The sequence below is a fragment of the Zalophus californianus genome, chromosome 10 (assembly GCF_009762305.2).
Source record: "Zalophus californianus isolate mZalCal1 chromosome 10, mZalCal1.pri.v2, whole genome shotgun sequence".
NCBI lineage: Eukaryota > Metazoa > Chordata > Mammalia > Carnivora > Otariidae > Zalophus > Zalophus californianus.
This window is the reverse complement of record NC_045604.1, coordinates 73,350,708-73,367,822: the sequence shown is the minus strand read 5'-3', so window position 1 is coordinate 73,367,822 and position 17,115 is coordinate 73,350,708. Positions and strand designations below refer to the sequence as shown.

The window sequence follows — 17,115 nt, the reverse complement described above, 5'->3', positions numbered from 1 at the left end:
AGCTGCTCTAGTCGCTTAAGAGGTTTCATATGCATGGCTGGAGAGAAAGGAGAAGAGCACATGACCTGAGCAGGCTGACTCACCTTCATCTTGATTTTGGAAGAGGCCATTACTTTCTTCTTGGCCCTGTTCAAATGAATGAACACAGAAAAGGTTTAGAGAAGATCCACAAAGGAGGTGAAAATAACCGTCGCCCTGAGAAGAGAAAATACTGAGACACTCACAGGATTGATGTCAAGTGCCCGTGGCCTCGTCTGCTCTCCTTAAACAGAGTCCTGAAACAGAGAAAGAACACTAGAGGCAGTCTGTGGAAACCCCCTGAAGGCAGGCTCTCTGCTTCTAGAGCTTTCCTGCCATCCCTGGTACTCAGTGGCTATTACACCTTAAATGTCAGTGGCCTGGTGAGCTTAATTCCTAAAATGGCTGCACTGGCCACTGGAAAGCAAACAGTCTAGGAGTGACCCAAAAAAGCTATGGCTCTGCCGCAAAATTTCTCATAGTGATTTTTCCCCTAAAGGCAGGACTGCTTTCCTTATTGCTGATTCTCATCCCTTCCAAGAGTCAAATGTGGAGTGACCACAGCGCAGTCTTCTTCCAGGGAAACACAACAGAATTTTCTTTATGCCCCTCCCTATGCGCTTTCTTTTTTTTTTTTTTTTAAGATTTTATTTTTTTGACAGAGAGAGACAGAGCAAGAGAGGGAACACAAGCAGGGGCAGTGGGAAAGGGAGAAGCAGGCTTCCCGCTAAGCAGGGAGCCCAATGTAGGGCTCGATCCCAGGACCCAGGAATCATGACCTGAGCCAAAGGCAGATGCTTAACAACTGAGCCACCCAGGCGCCCCCCTATGCACTTTCAGATGTTCAATCTGTAAAGAAAAGAGCAAGTCCACCTAAAGAAGGGACACAAAGAAAGGCTCCATGATTTGGATTCTGGGAAGATGGTGGAGTAGGAAGCACTGGGAATTGTCTACCCACCTGGACAACAAACTGCACTAATAGAATCTAAAACAACTATTTTGGGAGTGTCTAGGTGGCTCAGTCGGTTGAGCGTCCGACTCTTGATTTGGCTCAGACTCAAAGCGGAGTCTGCTTGAGATTCTCTCTCTCCCTCTCCCCTGCCCCTCACTCCCTCACATACTTACACTTTCTAATAAATAAATAAATAAATAAATCTTAAACTAAATAAATCTTAAATCTTAAACAATTTACCCTGGAGGGTAAATTGCTGTCAATTTCAGCTCTTAGCACAGTTGTAGCCTTCTGTTCCCAGCCCCATGGCAGGCAGCCATACCTGTGTCCCCAAAACAGCTTACCAGGAACTAGGGTGGGCAAAAATGATCCTGTGCTCCAAGTATGGGGAATCTTTGCTCTGATTGCTGACTACTGCTTTTCATCACAGAGATGCAAAGAGGTGGGCAGCCACTGCTGTCAACCTCCCACCCCTCCCACCTGTGGCAGGCCCTTGCCCCTCTGGCTGAGGTGACTTCCGGGGGATTTGAAAAACTGGTGCCCTTTTCCCCTCCTTCATTGTTCACTTTCCCACTTTCAGGAGACAGACATTAAGAAACAGACCATTCAAAACAACCACGTATATGGGGAAAAATGAGAAAGTGACACCCAAGGAAGGGTTCAGACAAGACCTGGGAAGACATTAAGTTTACACTGCAGGCTGCTCCCAGGCACAGAGACTGCCCACAACCTTCCACAAAAACAATATACAGAATGGGGACCATAGTTAACAATACTGTATTGTCTTGTTTTTTTTAAAGATTTTATTTATTTATTTGAGAGAGAGAATGAGATAGAGAGAGCATGAGAGGGGGGAGGGTCCAAGGGAGAAGCAGACTCCCCGCTGAGCAGGGAGTCCAATGCGGGACTCGATTCTGAGACTCCAGAATCATGACCTGAGCCGAAGGCAGTCACTTAACTAACTGAGCCACTCAGGCGCCCTAACAATACTGTATTGTATGTTCAAAAGTTGCTGAGGAAGTCAAATCTTTTTTTTAAAAAAATATTTTACTTACGAGAGAGAGAGAGAGAGCACGAATGTGGGGGGGGGGGAAGCAGAGGGAGAGGGAGCAGCAGACTCCCCGCTGCACAAAGAGCCCTATGAGGAACTTGATCCCAGGACCCTGGGATCATGACCTGAGCCGAAGGCAGACGCTTAACCGACTGAGCCACCCAGGTGTCTTTTTTTTTTTTTTTAAGTAGGCTCCAACGTGGGTTTTGAACTCATGACCCTGAGATCAAGACCTGAGCTGAGATCAAGAGTTGGATGCTAAACCAAATGAGCCACCAACGTGCCCCTAAGAGAGTCAACTTAAAAAGTTCTCGTCAGATGGGGCGCCTGGGTGGCTCAGTCGTTAAGTGTCTGCCTTCAGCTCAGGTCGTGATCTCAGGGTCCTGGGATTGAGCCCCGCATCAGGCTCCCTGCTCAGCGGGAAGCCTGCTTCTCCTTCTCCCACTCCCCTGCTTCTGTTCCTTCTCTCGCTTTGTCTCTGTCAAATAAATAAAATCTTTAAAAAAAAAAAAAGTTCTTGTCAGGGCACCTGGGTGGCTCAGTCGGTTAAGTGTCTGCCTTCGGCTCAGGTCATGATCCCAGGGTCCTGGGATTGAGTTCCGCATCAGGCTCCCTTCTCAGCGGGGAGTCTGCTTCTCCCTCTCCCTCTAGCACTCCCCCCCGCTCGCTCGTGCTCTCTGCCTAATAAATAAAAATCTTAAAAAAAAGTTCTCGTCAAAAGAAAAATTGTAACTATGTGAGATGATGGATGATCCCTAGATTTACTGTGGTAAGCATTTCACAACACATACAAATATCAAACCATTATGTTGTACACCTGAAACTAATATTATGTTATGTCAATTATATCTCAAAAAAAACCAAGCAATAAAAACAATAACAAACAAAAAGTAAACCCTGGGGAAGTGAGAGAATCTGATTTCTAGAGTTACCACATTCAATTCAAATATCCAGTGCTCCACACACATGCATAGAAAAATATCATAAGGCATACAAACAAACAGGAAAGTATGGGCCATTCACAAGGGAAAAAAATACCCAGAAACTCTTCCTGAAAAAGACCTAATGGCAAATACACTAGACAAAGACTTTAAAACAATGATCTTACAGATACTCAAAGAACTACAGGAAGATGTAGATAAAAAAAGAATATGTGAACAAAATGGAAATACCAATAAAGAGACGGAAAACCTAAAAAGAAATTAAGAAGAAATTCTGGAGCTTTAAAGTGCAGTAACTGAAATGAAAAATTCCTTGGAGATGTTCAAACACAGATGTGAGCAAAGAGAGGATAATGGAAATCACCAAGTCTGAGGAACAGAGAGAAAAAAGACTGAAGAAAAGTGAACAGAGCAGTGGGATGTGTGGGACACCACCTGCTGTAGAAGTCCCAGAAGGAGAAGGGCAGAAAGGGCAGAGGGAGCAGTGGAAGAAATACGGCTAAAAATCCCCCAATGAAAAAGATGAATATAAACATCCAAGATGCTCAGTGAACTCCAAGATGAGCCCCACACAGAGAAACATTGTTATCAAACTTTTTTTTTTAAAGATTTTATTTATTTAAGAGAGAGAGAATGAGAGAGAGCACGAGAGGGAAGAGGGTCAGAGGGAGAAGCAGACTCCCTGCTGAGCAGGGAGCCCGATGCGGGACTCGATCCCGGGACTCCAGGATCATGACCTGAGCCAAAGGCAGTTGCTTAACCAACTGAGCCACCCAGGCGCCCTGTTATCAAACTTTTAAAACACAAAGACAGAATCTTGAAAGCCCAAGGGGAGAAGTAAAATCACCACATAAAATTATCAACAGATTTTTCATCAGAAAAGTTGGAGGCCAGAAGATAGCGGGCTAATATATCCAAAGTGCTAAAAGAAAAGGTCCAACAAGAATCCTATATCCAGCAAAACTGTCATTCGGAAGTGGGGTATATATGAAGATACTCCCAGATGGACAAGGGCTGAAGGACATCATGACCACTGGACTGCCCTGCAGGAAATGCTCAAGGGCACCCTGTGAGGTTACATAAAAAGGACACCAGATAGTACTTAAAAGCCATGTGAAGAAATAAGGATCTCAAAAAAGTAAATACAAGGACAATTATAAAAGCTAGTTTTCTCAGGGTGCCCAGGTGGCTCAGTCGGTTAAGTGACTGACTCTTGATTTCAGCTCAGGTCATGATCTTGGGGTCATGAGATTGAACCCTGCATCAGGCTCCACACTCAGTGCAGAATCTGCTTGAGATTCTCTCTCCCTCTCTCTCTGCCCCTCCTCCTGCACAAGTGTGAGTGCACGCGCTCTCTCTCTCGCTCACTCTCTAATAAAATAAATCTTTAAAAAACCATGCTAGTATTCTCCTAACAGTGGTTCGTAACTGAACTTTTCATTTTCTACATGATTTAAGACTAATAAAAAAAAAAACAGCAATTATTAGTGTAAAAGCTAGTATTACTGTAACTGATTTGTAACTCCAAATCTTGTTTTCTATATAATTTAAGACACTAATGCATTTTTAAAATTATTAGCTTATGTTTTGGGGCACACAATCTCTAAAAATATAATTTTGTGACCTCAGCAACCAAAGTGGGGACAGAACTATAAGGGAGCAGCGCTTTTTTTTTAGATATTTATTTATTTATTTATTTATTTATTTATTTGACAGAGACACAGCAAAGAGTGAACACAAGCAGGGGGAGTGGGAGAGGGAGAAGCAGGCTTCCCGCTGAGCAGGGAGCCCGATGTGGGGCTCGATCCCAGGACCCTGGGATCATGACCTGAGCCGAAGGCAGACACTTACCAACTGAGCCACCAAGGCGCCCAGAGAGCAGCGCTTTTATAGGTCATTGAACTTACAGAAGCAAGCCCTTCCTTTATCAATAACTACTTTAAATATGAATGGATTAAACTTTCCAATCAAAACAAAGATTGGCAGAATGGATAAACACACAAGATCCAACTCAATGTTGTCTATAAGGAACTCACTTGAGACCCAAAGACAAACACGTTGAAGGCAAAAGGATGGAAAAAGATATTCCACACAAATAATAACCACAGAGAGCAGGGGAGGCTACGCTGATATCAGACAAAATACACTTTAAATTAAGAAAGATTACAAGACAAAGAAGGACATCACGTATTAATAAAAACTTCAAAACAGCAAAAAGATATAATAATTATAACCATTCCTGCACTGGAAGCAAAAACTGACAGAAGTAAAAGGAGAAATGGACAATTCTACGATAGGAGTTGGAGACTTCAGTACCCTACTCACAATAATGGATAGAACACCAGACACAAGACAAATAAGACAATAGAAAACTTTTTTTTTTTAAAGATTTTATTTATTTATTTGAGAGAGAGAGAATGAGAGATAGAGAGCACGAGAGGGAAGAGGGTCAGAGGGAGAAGCAGACTCCCTGCCGAGCAGGGAGCCCAATGTGGGACTCGATCCAGGGACTCCAGGATCATGACCTGAGCCGAAGGCAGTCGCTTAACCAACTGAGCCACCCAGGCGCCCCGACAATAGAAAACTTAACACAGTAGACCAACTAGATCTAACAACATACACAGAACACTCTACCCAACAGGAGAATCACATTCTTCTCAAGTGCATATAGGACATTTCCCAAGACAGACCATATGTTAGGTCACGAATTAAGTCTCAAGAGATTTAAAAAGATAGAGGCACCTGGGTGGCTCAGTCGGTTAAGCGTCTACCTTCGGCTCAGGTCATGATCCAGGGTCCTGGGATCCAGTCCCCCATCGGGCTCCCTGCTCAGCGGGAGGCCTGCTTCTCCCTCTCCCTCTACACCCCTCCTCAGTGCTCATGCTCTCTCTCTCAAATCAATAAAATCTTAAAAAAAAGAAAGATTTAAAAAGATAGATACCATACAAAGTATCTTCTCTGACAAGAGGATATAGTTACGAATCAGTAACATGAGGAAAACTGAAAACACACAAAATTGTGGAAATTAACCAACATACTTCTTAAACAATCAATGAATCAAAGAAAAAAAATCACAAAGGAAACTAGAAAATACTTAAAGATGAATGAAAATGAAAACACAATATACCAAAACTTATGATACAAAGGATGCAAAGGGAGTACTTATAGCTATCAACGTTTCCATTGTAAAAAACAAATCTCAAATCAACAACCTAACTCTACAACTTAAGGAACTAGAAAAAGAATAAGTTAAACCTAAAGAAAGCAGAAGGAAGGAAATACAGATCAGAGCATAGGTAAATAAAACAGAATAAACCAACAGAGAAAAATCAGTAAGAGCAGGAGTTGGTTCTTGGAAAACATCAACACAATTGACAAACCTTTAGCTAGATGGACTAATAATGTTCAAGAGGATACTCAAATTACCAAAATCAGGAAAGGAAGTGGGGACGTTACTACTGATTCTACAATAAAAAAGGATTCTAGGAGAGTACTATAAACAACGGCACACAACAAATTGGATTATCTAGTTGAAATGGACAAATTCCTACAAACACAAAACCTACTAAGACTTTCTCTATTTCCCAAAGAAATACAAAATCTGACTAGACTTGTAACTAGTGAACGGACTGAATCAGTTATCAAAAATCTCCTGACAGAAGGAAAGACCTGGACCTGATAATGGCTTCATGGGTGGATTCAACCAAATACGTAAAGAACTACTACCACCAATCCTCAAACTTTTCCAAAACACTGAAGAGGAAAGACAAATTCATTCTATGAAGCCAGCATTACCCTGATACCAAAACCAGGCAAAGACACCACAAGAAAATTACAGACCAATATGTCCTATTAACACTGATGCAAAACTCCCCAACAACTACTAGCAAACAGGATTCAGGAGAATATTAAAAACATTATACATCATGACCAAGTGAGGTTGTTTGTTTTTTGTTTTTTGTTTTTTTAAGATTTTATTTATTTATTGAGAGAGAGATCATGAGCAGGGGGAGGGGTATAGGAAGAAGCAGGCTCCCCAATGAGCAGCAGCCCGATGGGGAACTCAATCCCAGGACCCTGGGAACATGACCTGAGCCAAAGGCAGACACTTACCGACTGAGCCACCCAGATGCCCACAACCCAGTTAGATTTATGCTTGGAATGCAAGGGTGATTCAACATATGAAAACTGATCAGTGTAATATGCCACATTAACAGAAGGAAAAAAAACCCACATGATCATTTCAATTGATGCAGAAAAGGCAAAGGACAAAATACCACACCCTGTCATGATGAAAACACTCAACAAACTAGAAACAGGAATACCTCCACATAATAAAAGCCAAATATGAAGCCCCCCCAGGGAACATCATAACGGGGAAAGGCTGAAGCATTTCCTCTAAGATCAGGAACAAGATAAGAATGCAGGCTTTCACCACTTCTATTCAACCTAGTACTATGAGTTCTAACCATAGCAGTTAGGCAAGAGAGAGAAACAAAAGGCATCCAAATTGGAAAGGAGAAGGTGAGCCCTGTTTGCAGATATGATTTTTTATTTAGAAAACTCTAAAGATTCCAAAAAATTTTAGGATGAATTTTGCAAAGTATCAAGATACAAAATCAACACACACAAAAATCAGTTGTATTTCTGTACATGAAAAATGAACACTCTAAAAGGAAATTACAAAAATAATTCTATTCACAACAGCATCAAAAGAAAAAAAAAAAAAACAGAAAAACTTAGGAATTAACCTCACCAAAGACCTAAAAGACTTGTACAGTGAAAATGACAAAACATTACTGAACAACATAAATAAATGGAAACAACCCATCATGGACTGGACAACTTAATATTATTGAGTTGTAATCTCAGGACTACCCAAAGCAATCTACAGATTCAATGCTATTGCTAGCAAAATCCTAATGTGTTTTTTGCAGAAATAGAAAAACCCATCCTAAAATTCATACAGATTTTCAAGGGACCCTGAATAGCCAAAATAATCTTGAAAAAGAATAAAGCTGGAGAATTACACTTCGTGATTTCAAAACGTACTACAAAGCCACAGTAATCCAAACAGTGTGTTACTGACATAAAGGCAGACACAGAGGCCAATGCAATAGGACAGAGAGCCCAGAAATAAAACCCTCACTCACACATGTGGTCAAACAATTTTTGACAAAGGTGCAAAGACCAATAAAGGAAGGACAGTCTTTTCAACAGATGGTGCTGGGAAACCCAGATACCCCATGCAAAAAACTGAAGTTGGGCCCTTAATGCCATATACAAAAATTAACTCAGCTTCATGATATGGGATCTGATAATTATATCTCAGATATGACACCGAAGGTACATGCAACAAAAAGTAGACAAATTGGACTTCATTAAATTTAAAAATTTTGTGCACCAAAAGATATTATCCACAGAGTAAAAAGGCAACTCACAAAATGGGAGAAAATATTTGGAAATCACATCTGTCAAGGATTAATATCCAGAATACAGAAAGAACTCCTGAAACTCAACAATGAAACAAATTAACCCAATTCAAAAATGGGTGAACGGGGCACCTGGGTGGCTCAGACGTTAAGCGTCTGCCTTCGGCTCAGGTCATGATCCCAGGGTTCTGAGATCAAGCCCGCCATCGGGCTCCCTGCTTTGCAGGAAGCCTGCTTCTCCCTCTCCCACTCCCCCTGCTTGTGTTCCCTCTCTGTGTCTCTCTCTGTCAAATAAATAAAATCTGAAAAAAATAAAATAAAATAAAATAAAAAATGGGTGAAAGACTTGCATAGACATTTCAAAAAGATACATAAATGGCTCATTGGTACATGAAAAGATGCTCAACACCACTGACCACTAGGAAAATTCAAATCTACAGGGAGATACCACCTCAGGTCCATTACAGTGGCTACCATCAAAAACCCAGAAAACGTCGAGTACTGGCAGAATGTAGGCAAATTGGAACCCTTGTGCACTGTTGGTGGAAATGGAAAATGACACAGCCACTATGGAAAACATTGATGATTCCTCAAAAAATTAAACATACAATTATCACATGATCCAGCAATTCCACTTCTAGGCATACACACAAAAGAACTGAAAGCAGGGTGTTGAAGAGGTATTTGTACACCCAAGTTCATAACAGCATTATTCACAATAGCTAAAATACGGAAACCTAAGTATCAACAGATGGGTGGATAAGCAAAATGTCTTCTATACATACAATGGAATATTATTCTGCCTTAAAAAGGAAGCAATTCTGTAATGTGTAATACAGACAAATCCTTGATATTATACTAAGTGAAATAAGCCAGTTACACAAAGACAAATTCTGTATGATTCCACTTCTATGAGGTACTCAGAGGAGTCAAAATCATAGAAAGTAGAACAGTGGTCACAGAATCTGAGGGGTGGGGAATGTGAAGTTATCGTTTAATGGGTACAGAGTTTCAGTTTTGTAAGATGAAAAGAGTTATGGAAATGGATGGTGATGGTTGCACAACAATGTAAATGTATTTAAAACCACTGACGGGGCGCCTGGGTGGCTCAGTCAATTAAGTGGCTGCCTTTGGCTCGGGTCATGATCCCAGGGTCCTGGGATCAAGCCCCACATCCGGCTCCCTGCTCAGCGGGGAGCCTGCTTCTCCCTCTGCCTGCCATTCCCCTTGCTTGTGCTCTCTGTCAAATAAATAAATAAAATCTTTTAAAACAAAACAAACACTGACCTATGCACCTAAAAATGGTTAAGATGGTAAATTTTATGTAAAGTCTATTTTCCCACAGTGGCGGCAGGGGGAAGAGCACTAGCTCCAGCCAGCTTTCCTGCCTGTGGATGGCAGCTGTAGTCCATTCACCTGAGCTACATAACACAGAAGTTCAGCACTTAACTCCAATAAGCAGTCAGCCCTGCTACTCGAAAATGAGACTTCTGTTCAGAACCGGAAGATGTTTCCAAGATGAATCTACCTCTCAACTTCTACGAGGAGCCATTATCTCAAAACAGGTAAGGGCAGACTGAGGTGAGACGAGCATGCCCCAACCAGGAGCTGAAGTGGGACAAGAATAACAAAGACAAAAAAACCCCACCGGTAACTTCCCTCTTCAAAGGAAGAATAAGAGCCATTCCCAGCAACTGTACACCGCCTGATTACTCCAGTAAGATGGGGGTTGAGTCAGCTAGATGGTGACCTCCTGAGGGACGGGACCCTGTTGGCCTGGCACAACAGAAGCACTCAAATATTTCTTTACCACAAGAACACTCCACCTCCTCACCACACGGACCATACTTGCTGCTCACGGCCCTCACCTGGCCTGCATCCAGCCTTTGGGCCACAGAGGTTTGACCTCAGCATCCAGAAAGGCCTTCACATAGTCCTCCCAAGACTGGGTCCTGTTGTTCCTCTCCAGATCGTAGCTCTCCAGCTTTATCCTCACCACGTGGCATAACAGCTCCCTGAGGGGCAGAGACAAGTCAAAAACTTCAAACCACCCCAAATGCTTCTTTCAAGGTTTCAATCGTGTGCTTTCAGCAGCCCTAATTAAAGTAAATGATTCTAACCTTCATTAGAAACACAGGAACATGCTCAGACACTGGCCCCACAAACCCTCCAATGAGGCAAGGTCCCAGTTTGGGCACACCTGATTTCATCATTCCACTGGAACTTCTTCCGGGGTCCCATTATCCTCCTGCCCCCCTTTTCCTCATCTTCTTCCTCATCAGAGCACATCCGCTCTCTCTGCTCCTTGTCCTTCTCCTCTTCCAGCATCCTATAGTGTGAATAGGACCAATGGGACCCTAAAGTCACCACCACGGAAGAACTACTTCCCCCCATATCCACCACCTCCCCCCTGCCCAAAGCCCCGCCCCGAACTTCTAAGAGAAGGTGAAAATGCTGCAGAAGAGCCAAGAGTCTCATTCACAAATGTAATAATGGGGGGGGGGGAGAGAAGAGGCAAGAGGATGTTGTCATGTGAGAGCCAGGAGACACACTTACTTAGCGACCTTGGCTTGTGTGTGTGCCTGGCATTCATCCTGGTACTTGGCCATCTGCTCTGGCATTGCCCTTCCAATGGCTTCCTTAAGCTTCTGGAGAGGTTCCTTCAGACGCCCCCCCTGCAGAGAGCAGGACATATCCTAAGACTGGTTTACTCATCACTTCTTATACTGAGGATACACTACTGGAATAATCGCACGAAGGCAGGACAAACTGCAGATGTGACATCTGTGAAGACTCAGTCACCCTCTCTGCTGGGCCCTGAAGCCAAAGGACTCTACTCCACAGTCACCCACCTGTTCATAGAGGTGAAGTTTCCGAGCACGTTTGACCAGGGTGTCCTTGCTGCAGGGCAGGAATGAAGCAAGATAGGCATACACCCCAGAACGGATTTGGCTACTCAGCTCCCGAGTTTGCACCTCTATGCTGAAGAACAGAACAGAGTCATCAAGAGCCTGCAGCTCCCTGGAGCTCCTCTCATCATGAAGCCACCCTACTGCAGAGAGGAAAACTAAGAGCCAACAACAGATCAAACCTTATGCTGTCGGTCATGCAATGTAAAAGAGTGACGAGTGCAACAGATCCCCAGCAGTCGCCAAATCAGAACTCCCACACCTGATGAACTTGGCTAGGTACGGAGGGTCAAGACCCTCAGGTCAAAGACAAGACCAACTAAAAGGTAGTCAGGAAAACAGAACCTGAGAGAACAAGCTCTGAAGTACTAAATTTCACATAAGAGCTTTCAAAATGAAAGTGATTGAGTTACTTGCTGTAGACAGGAAATACCTTCCAACAGCGTTTCCTTTTTTCCCCAGTTCTATCCCTAACAAGGAGGTCAGGGAAATCCTCACCCCTCCAGTGTTCCCATCTAAATGAGCAGAAAAATATTTGTCTTCAATCCTTTGAGTTCTCTGTATTTGGCATGCTCCAGCACGCTATTGTTGACACAAATCTCTCATGTGTGCTGACCCTCAGGTGCTCTCTATAGTCCAGGCTTCCTGACCCAGGAGGCCAATCCCCATCCTGGTCATTTGCTAGAATATTCCCAAGCCTTGACAACTGTTCTTACACGTGCAAAATCCTCACTTGTTGAGAACAAGCTTCCTCTGCTAAATAACGCAACAGAGAAGCTGGCAAAGCTGGAAGGCCGGATACTAAGAACCTGGTTTGGGTTTATATGTGCAGGGTTTTTTTGCTTTTTAATCTACTTCATACAGTGCAACATCTCAGAGGTTCAGGTATCCCGGAGAAGTGCCACGAGATGGTATTTATATACCCTGGCCTTGGGAGAAGTGAGAGTGAAAAGAGAATGATCCCAGGAGAGCAGGCTCCTGTGGCTGCACCAAGTTATCTCTTACTTTTCTGGATTCTCAAAGACAGCAAGCAACACTTTTTCTCTCTCTCATCTCATACTTGCCAAGAAATCCTCTTCCAACTGGCCATGATTATTATACACAGTGTTCCAATAACACCTGCTGCCTAAGGTTACTAAGGTCTATCATTTCTTGGAAACAAATATTTGGTGTACCCACCCCCCTTTAAAAAAAAAAGATAAACAATAAAAACCATTTTTTCTCTCATAAGTGGTTATCGTTAATGTAGTTCAACCAATGCTCATTTCCCCAGCCTGCTCAAGCCAGGCATGGTAACAGCAGACGCACGGAAACAAAAGATACTCACTCTAAGAGGGTGCCATTAACATCTTGGGTGAAGAACTTCTGTCTGCTCTCTCCTTCAGCAGCTCTGGCAGCCTGGTTCACAGCAGACAGTAACATCCGTTAGTGCACTTTCCCCACACGACCACACAACCCACAGGCACAAGACCAGTCAGTCCCTACAGAACACCTGTCGATTCAATAAAATCCTCACTGTGCCCTTCCCTACTCAGCCCTAATCCCAGATTAAGTTCACATATGATCACTATATACTCCACAATTGGTATATCCAGCTTTTTTCAAACACTACTAAAGCATCTATGGACTGTCATTCTTCCCAGGACTTGAAATGACAGTCACATAAAAGAAAATCATACAGAGTCAAAGCAATCAGGATGCATTTGATTCAACCAGCTAGTTAACTCCCGTGAATGGCAGTCTGTCACCTCAACTGTGAGTTGGTATTTCCATACGTCTACAATATAAAAACAATCAAGAACTTCAACAAAACCGCAAAATTCAAAGCTCTTTATCCCCCCTCACCCCTAAATAATAATAAAAGTGCTGCTTTAGCATTTAAGGACATTGTAATTTTTAGGAAATTCACAATCTACTTAGAGTGTATCACAAATTCTATGACCCAGACCACTTGAACTACTAACACACCTTCCTACCTGTTGACACAAGTAGCAGCGCAGGCTACTGTACAGTCTTTCGCTTCCCATGAGAACACAATCAGCACCCTGGACGGCAGCCACGGCAGGCAGCCAGGGCACTGAGTGCAGAAGTCAGTAAAGCAATCACGGCAAAAGTCTGAACCACTGGTTCTCATATTCAGCTGCATATTGGAATTACCTGGCGGCTTTTCCCACCCTCGACCCATCACATCAGAATCTCTGGGGATGAGGCTCAGGAATCTGTTTCTTTTCTTTAAGATTTTATTTATTTGACAGAGAGACACACAGCGAGAGAGGGAGCACAAGCCCGGGGAGTGGGAGAGGGAGAAGCAGGCTTCCCACCGAGCAGGGAGCCCGATGTGGGACTTGATCCCAGAACCCTGGAATCATGACCTGAGCCCAAGGCAGACACTTAACGACTGAGCCACCCAGGCGCCCCAGGAATCTGTTTCTTTAAAAGGAACCCTGGTAACTCTAAAGTGCAGAGAGGAATGAGAACCACTGATCTAAACCCAAGAGTTGCTGGTCCAAAGGCTTTAGGCAAAAATAAATCATCTAAAATCAGGCTTGATACAGAATAATGACCACAAACAAAGGCAATAAGATAATTGTCTAAAACAGTCAACCCTGATCAAGCCATCTAAGACTGTAGGCACTGAGATCGACCCTCCACTTTCCCATCACCCGACTTGCCTTCCCTCACCGTATCCTCTGGGTCCTTTTCCTACCTCTGCTCCCTCTCCATCTTCTCCGTTAACTCCTTAAATAGAGATGGAGCCCAAAATTCTATCTAGAACTACCTTCTCCTAATAGTTCTCCTTCACAGCTTTGAAATAACACATAATGCCCATACATCTCTCAAATCTAAATCTCTAGGCCTATACCCTTTTTTCTAAGCTCTGGATTAGAATTTCCAATTACTTCTGTGAATGGATGATCCTCTGGTATGGACACTCAACTTACCCAAGACCAAACCTACTAGCTTCTGCTTCTACTTCTGTGTTCCCTACTTCTAATAACTATACTCCATCCTCTGGAAATCCTTCCACTCCCTTCTTTAAAACCCTGAGGTAGCTCTCTCCAAGCCCAGAATCAAATCCAAACTCCTTTATGTGGCATTTATGATTCTCCAGGATCTGGCCCCAGCCAGCCACTCCAGCTCCCAACCCCTACCACACTCCAGGGAGTCCCCACCATCCAACAATTCAACAACTCCTTGTCTATCCCCAGCTCTATGCCCTGGCTTCCTATAAGACCATCTCACCACTGAGCCTGGCCAAGCCTACTGCCTCCAGTCTGATTCCTATGTACCTCAAGGAGCTTCTGTCTTACCTCCTCAAAGCTGGCTGTTCACCTGACCATCTGCTTGACCACCCAAACATCACAGAGCTTACCTCATTCTGCTCTGTCCTACAGCCAGGTGTTTACATGTCTACTGGTCCATTTACAAAACAAGCTCATGGAGAACAAGAACTGAATCTTATTTGTCAATATACTTCCCACAGCTGCCTATCACATAATAGAGCTTATTAGTAAATGTTGCCTGAGTGAATGCATGAAGGAAAAGCAGGTGTTACCGAGAGAATGCAACCAGAGGAAGAAAGTTTGGAACTGACAAACAGAACTTGCAGAATATACGCAAAACTCAAGCTTCTGCAGACCCCGGAGGGAGGGAGGAAGTGCAAAAGCCCAGGATGAAAGGGGGTGAAACGGATGGATGGAAATGAAATAAAGGCATGACTTTTAATCCATTCACCTGCCAATTTCTTACATTTTCAGAAGTATTCAGAATTCTTGGCACTTCTAATGTACTGAGAGTACGATTTTAGTTTGAGAAAAAATAAAACTGAGTCATTCTTTTGCTTAAGCTTACACACTGCTACTTACAAGACCCAGAAGCACTTCCATATTAATTCAATCTAATTACTTTAACATGTATTTCAAATGCCCCACTGTTTGTCAGACCTATCAACAAGCTTAGGTTTCCATTCAAATTTTATTTTTAGATATCAGCCAGTTCCTCCAATGTGTCAGAAGCTTTCTGGCTATATACTTTTTAAGAAGATTTTTTTTCTGATGCCTTTACAATTGTGTGGACAATTATCTCTGAGGGTCTGGTTTTATACTGAGATAATTAGTCAAGTGCTATACTTTTATTTTTTTTAAATACTTTGAAAGAGGGGCGCCTGGGTGGCTCAGTCGATAAGCATCTACCTTCGGCTTGGGTCATGATCCCAGAGTCCTAGGATCGAGCCCCACGTGGGGCTCTCCTGCTCGCTGGAAGCCTGCACCTCTCCCACTCCCCCTGCTTGTGTTCCCTCTCTCACTGTCTCTGTCAAATAAATAAATAATACTTTGAGAGAGAGAGAAACAAAGAGAGAGTGTGTGAACAGGAAGAGGAACAGAGGCAGAGGGAGAGAAGCAGACTCCCAGCTGAGCATGGAGCCTGACGCGGGGCTCAATCTTACAACGCTGAGATCATGACCTGAGTCAAAACCAAGAGTCAGATGCTCAACCGACTAGCCACCCAGGTGCCCCTTGCGCCCCTTAAGTGCTGTATTTTTAAATAAATCTAATTAAAGGAACAATCAGATTTATATGATAGTCTTCCACAAATAAGTGAGGTTCCTCAACCCTGAGACACTCTTGCCTAAAGAGTTGTATAAATTGATCAATCCTAGATTACTTAGGCAATGAAGTTAAACCAAACAGCCCAATCATGCTGATTTATAATAATTTCAACAGCCCTTTAATGAGCTGTTTTAATTATAAGAAAAGCCACTTACAGCCTCTTAGCACCTAAATCAGAACCTTATATATTGTATCTGTTTTTGCTGGTATGATTTTCTTTTTAGAAAAGATCAAACAGGTTAGTTTTTTGGTTTTTTTTCTACCTTTTTCTCCTTGGATCCAGGTCTCCCTGGATTTGTGATGCAGTTCTAAGTCTATGGGAGGGTAAGCTGTGAGCAGGTAGATTAGAGGAATGGGTGACATGGGGTTTCTGTTTCTTTTCTTTCCTCAGTATTGTTCCCATTTTATGCTTGAGTCAACAGACCTGGGTCATCTGTATGGACCAAGCTGAGTAGTTGCCAAATTACATCAAGACAAGTAACCTGGGTGAGGGGGGTGGCGACACAGCTGAACTTTCCACCAACCAAGACAAAAGGTACAATCAAGAATATTAAGTGCAGACAGGGTAAGGCCATCAAATCATTGGATTCCTTGGGGTCTATAAAAATGTACAGTACAAGGGAACAGGAAATGAAAAACAGGCTAACATAAGAAAACAGTGACCATTGCTGGGGCATCCACCAAGGTGGCCCTCTTGGGATACCTCTTTAACATATGTAAGTTTTCAAAGTTTTAAGGATCACATCTAGTTAGAAGGTAAATCTAATTTTTGCTTCCCACAGCAAAGATTAATCCCTAAAGGATGGATACATACCACATCAGAATCTGTTTACGGGACTGTGGTAGATGGCAAACAGGACTTCAGATCCCTTCCCTCCCAGTACATGCATTCTGCCACAGGGAGATGGCCTCTAATTTCCCAACCCTCCAAAGTGGTTTGCTCTTGCGACTTGCTTTACCAATAGAGTGGGAGAAGTGATGTGAACACACAACTTCTATGGCTAGATCTTATGGGCCTTGCAGCTTCCACCTTCATTCTCTTGAAATGTTGCCCTGAAACTGCCATACCCTGAAGAAACCCAGGATCAAAGATCAGAGGAGGGAGGGGCCAGCCGTCCCAGCCGGCCCGACCCGGCCAACTTGCCAGCTGAACACAGCCACAAGAGTGAACCAAGCAGGACCAGAAGAGGATCTGCCCAGCC

At 43.2% G+C, this 17,115-nt stretch overlaps 1 protein-coding gene across 5 annotated transcripts in view; it reads right to left on the bottom strand.

Annotated features, from left to right (window-relative positions):
• Positions 1-17,115, bottom strand: part of UBN1 (ubinuclein 1) — a 39,431-nt gene that overhangs the window by 8,111 nt on the left and 14,205 nt on the right. For all 5 annotated transcript variants that reach the window (XR_003523024.2, XM_027611146.2, XM_027611144.2 and 2 more), the window contains exons 8-14: positions 12,631-12,701; positions 11,247-11,376; positions 10,951-11,069; positions 10,595-10,723; positions 10,263-10,409; positions 225-275; positions 84-126 (exon numbers count right to left, since the gene is read on the bottom strand). Coding sequence is in view for 4 of the 5 variants with exons in the window: in XM_027611146.2 (XP_027466947.1) it covers positions 84-126; positions 225-275; positions 10,263-10,409; positions 10,595-10,723; positions 10,951-11,069; positions 11,247-11,376; positions 12,631-12,701 (690 nt within the window). In the remaining variant the exon portion in view is untranslated. The remainder of the gene's footprint in view (positions 1-83; positions 127-224; positions 276-10,262; positions 10,410-10,594; positions 10,724-10,950; positions 11,070-11,246; positions 11,377-12,630; positions 12,702-17,115) is intronic.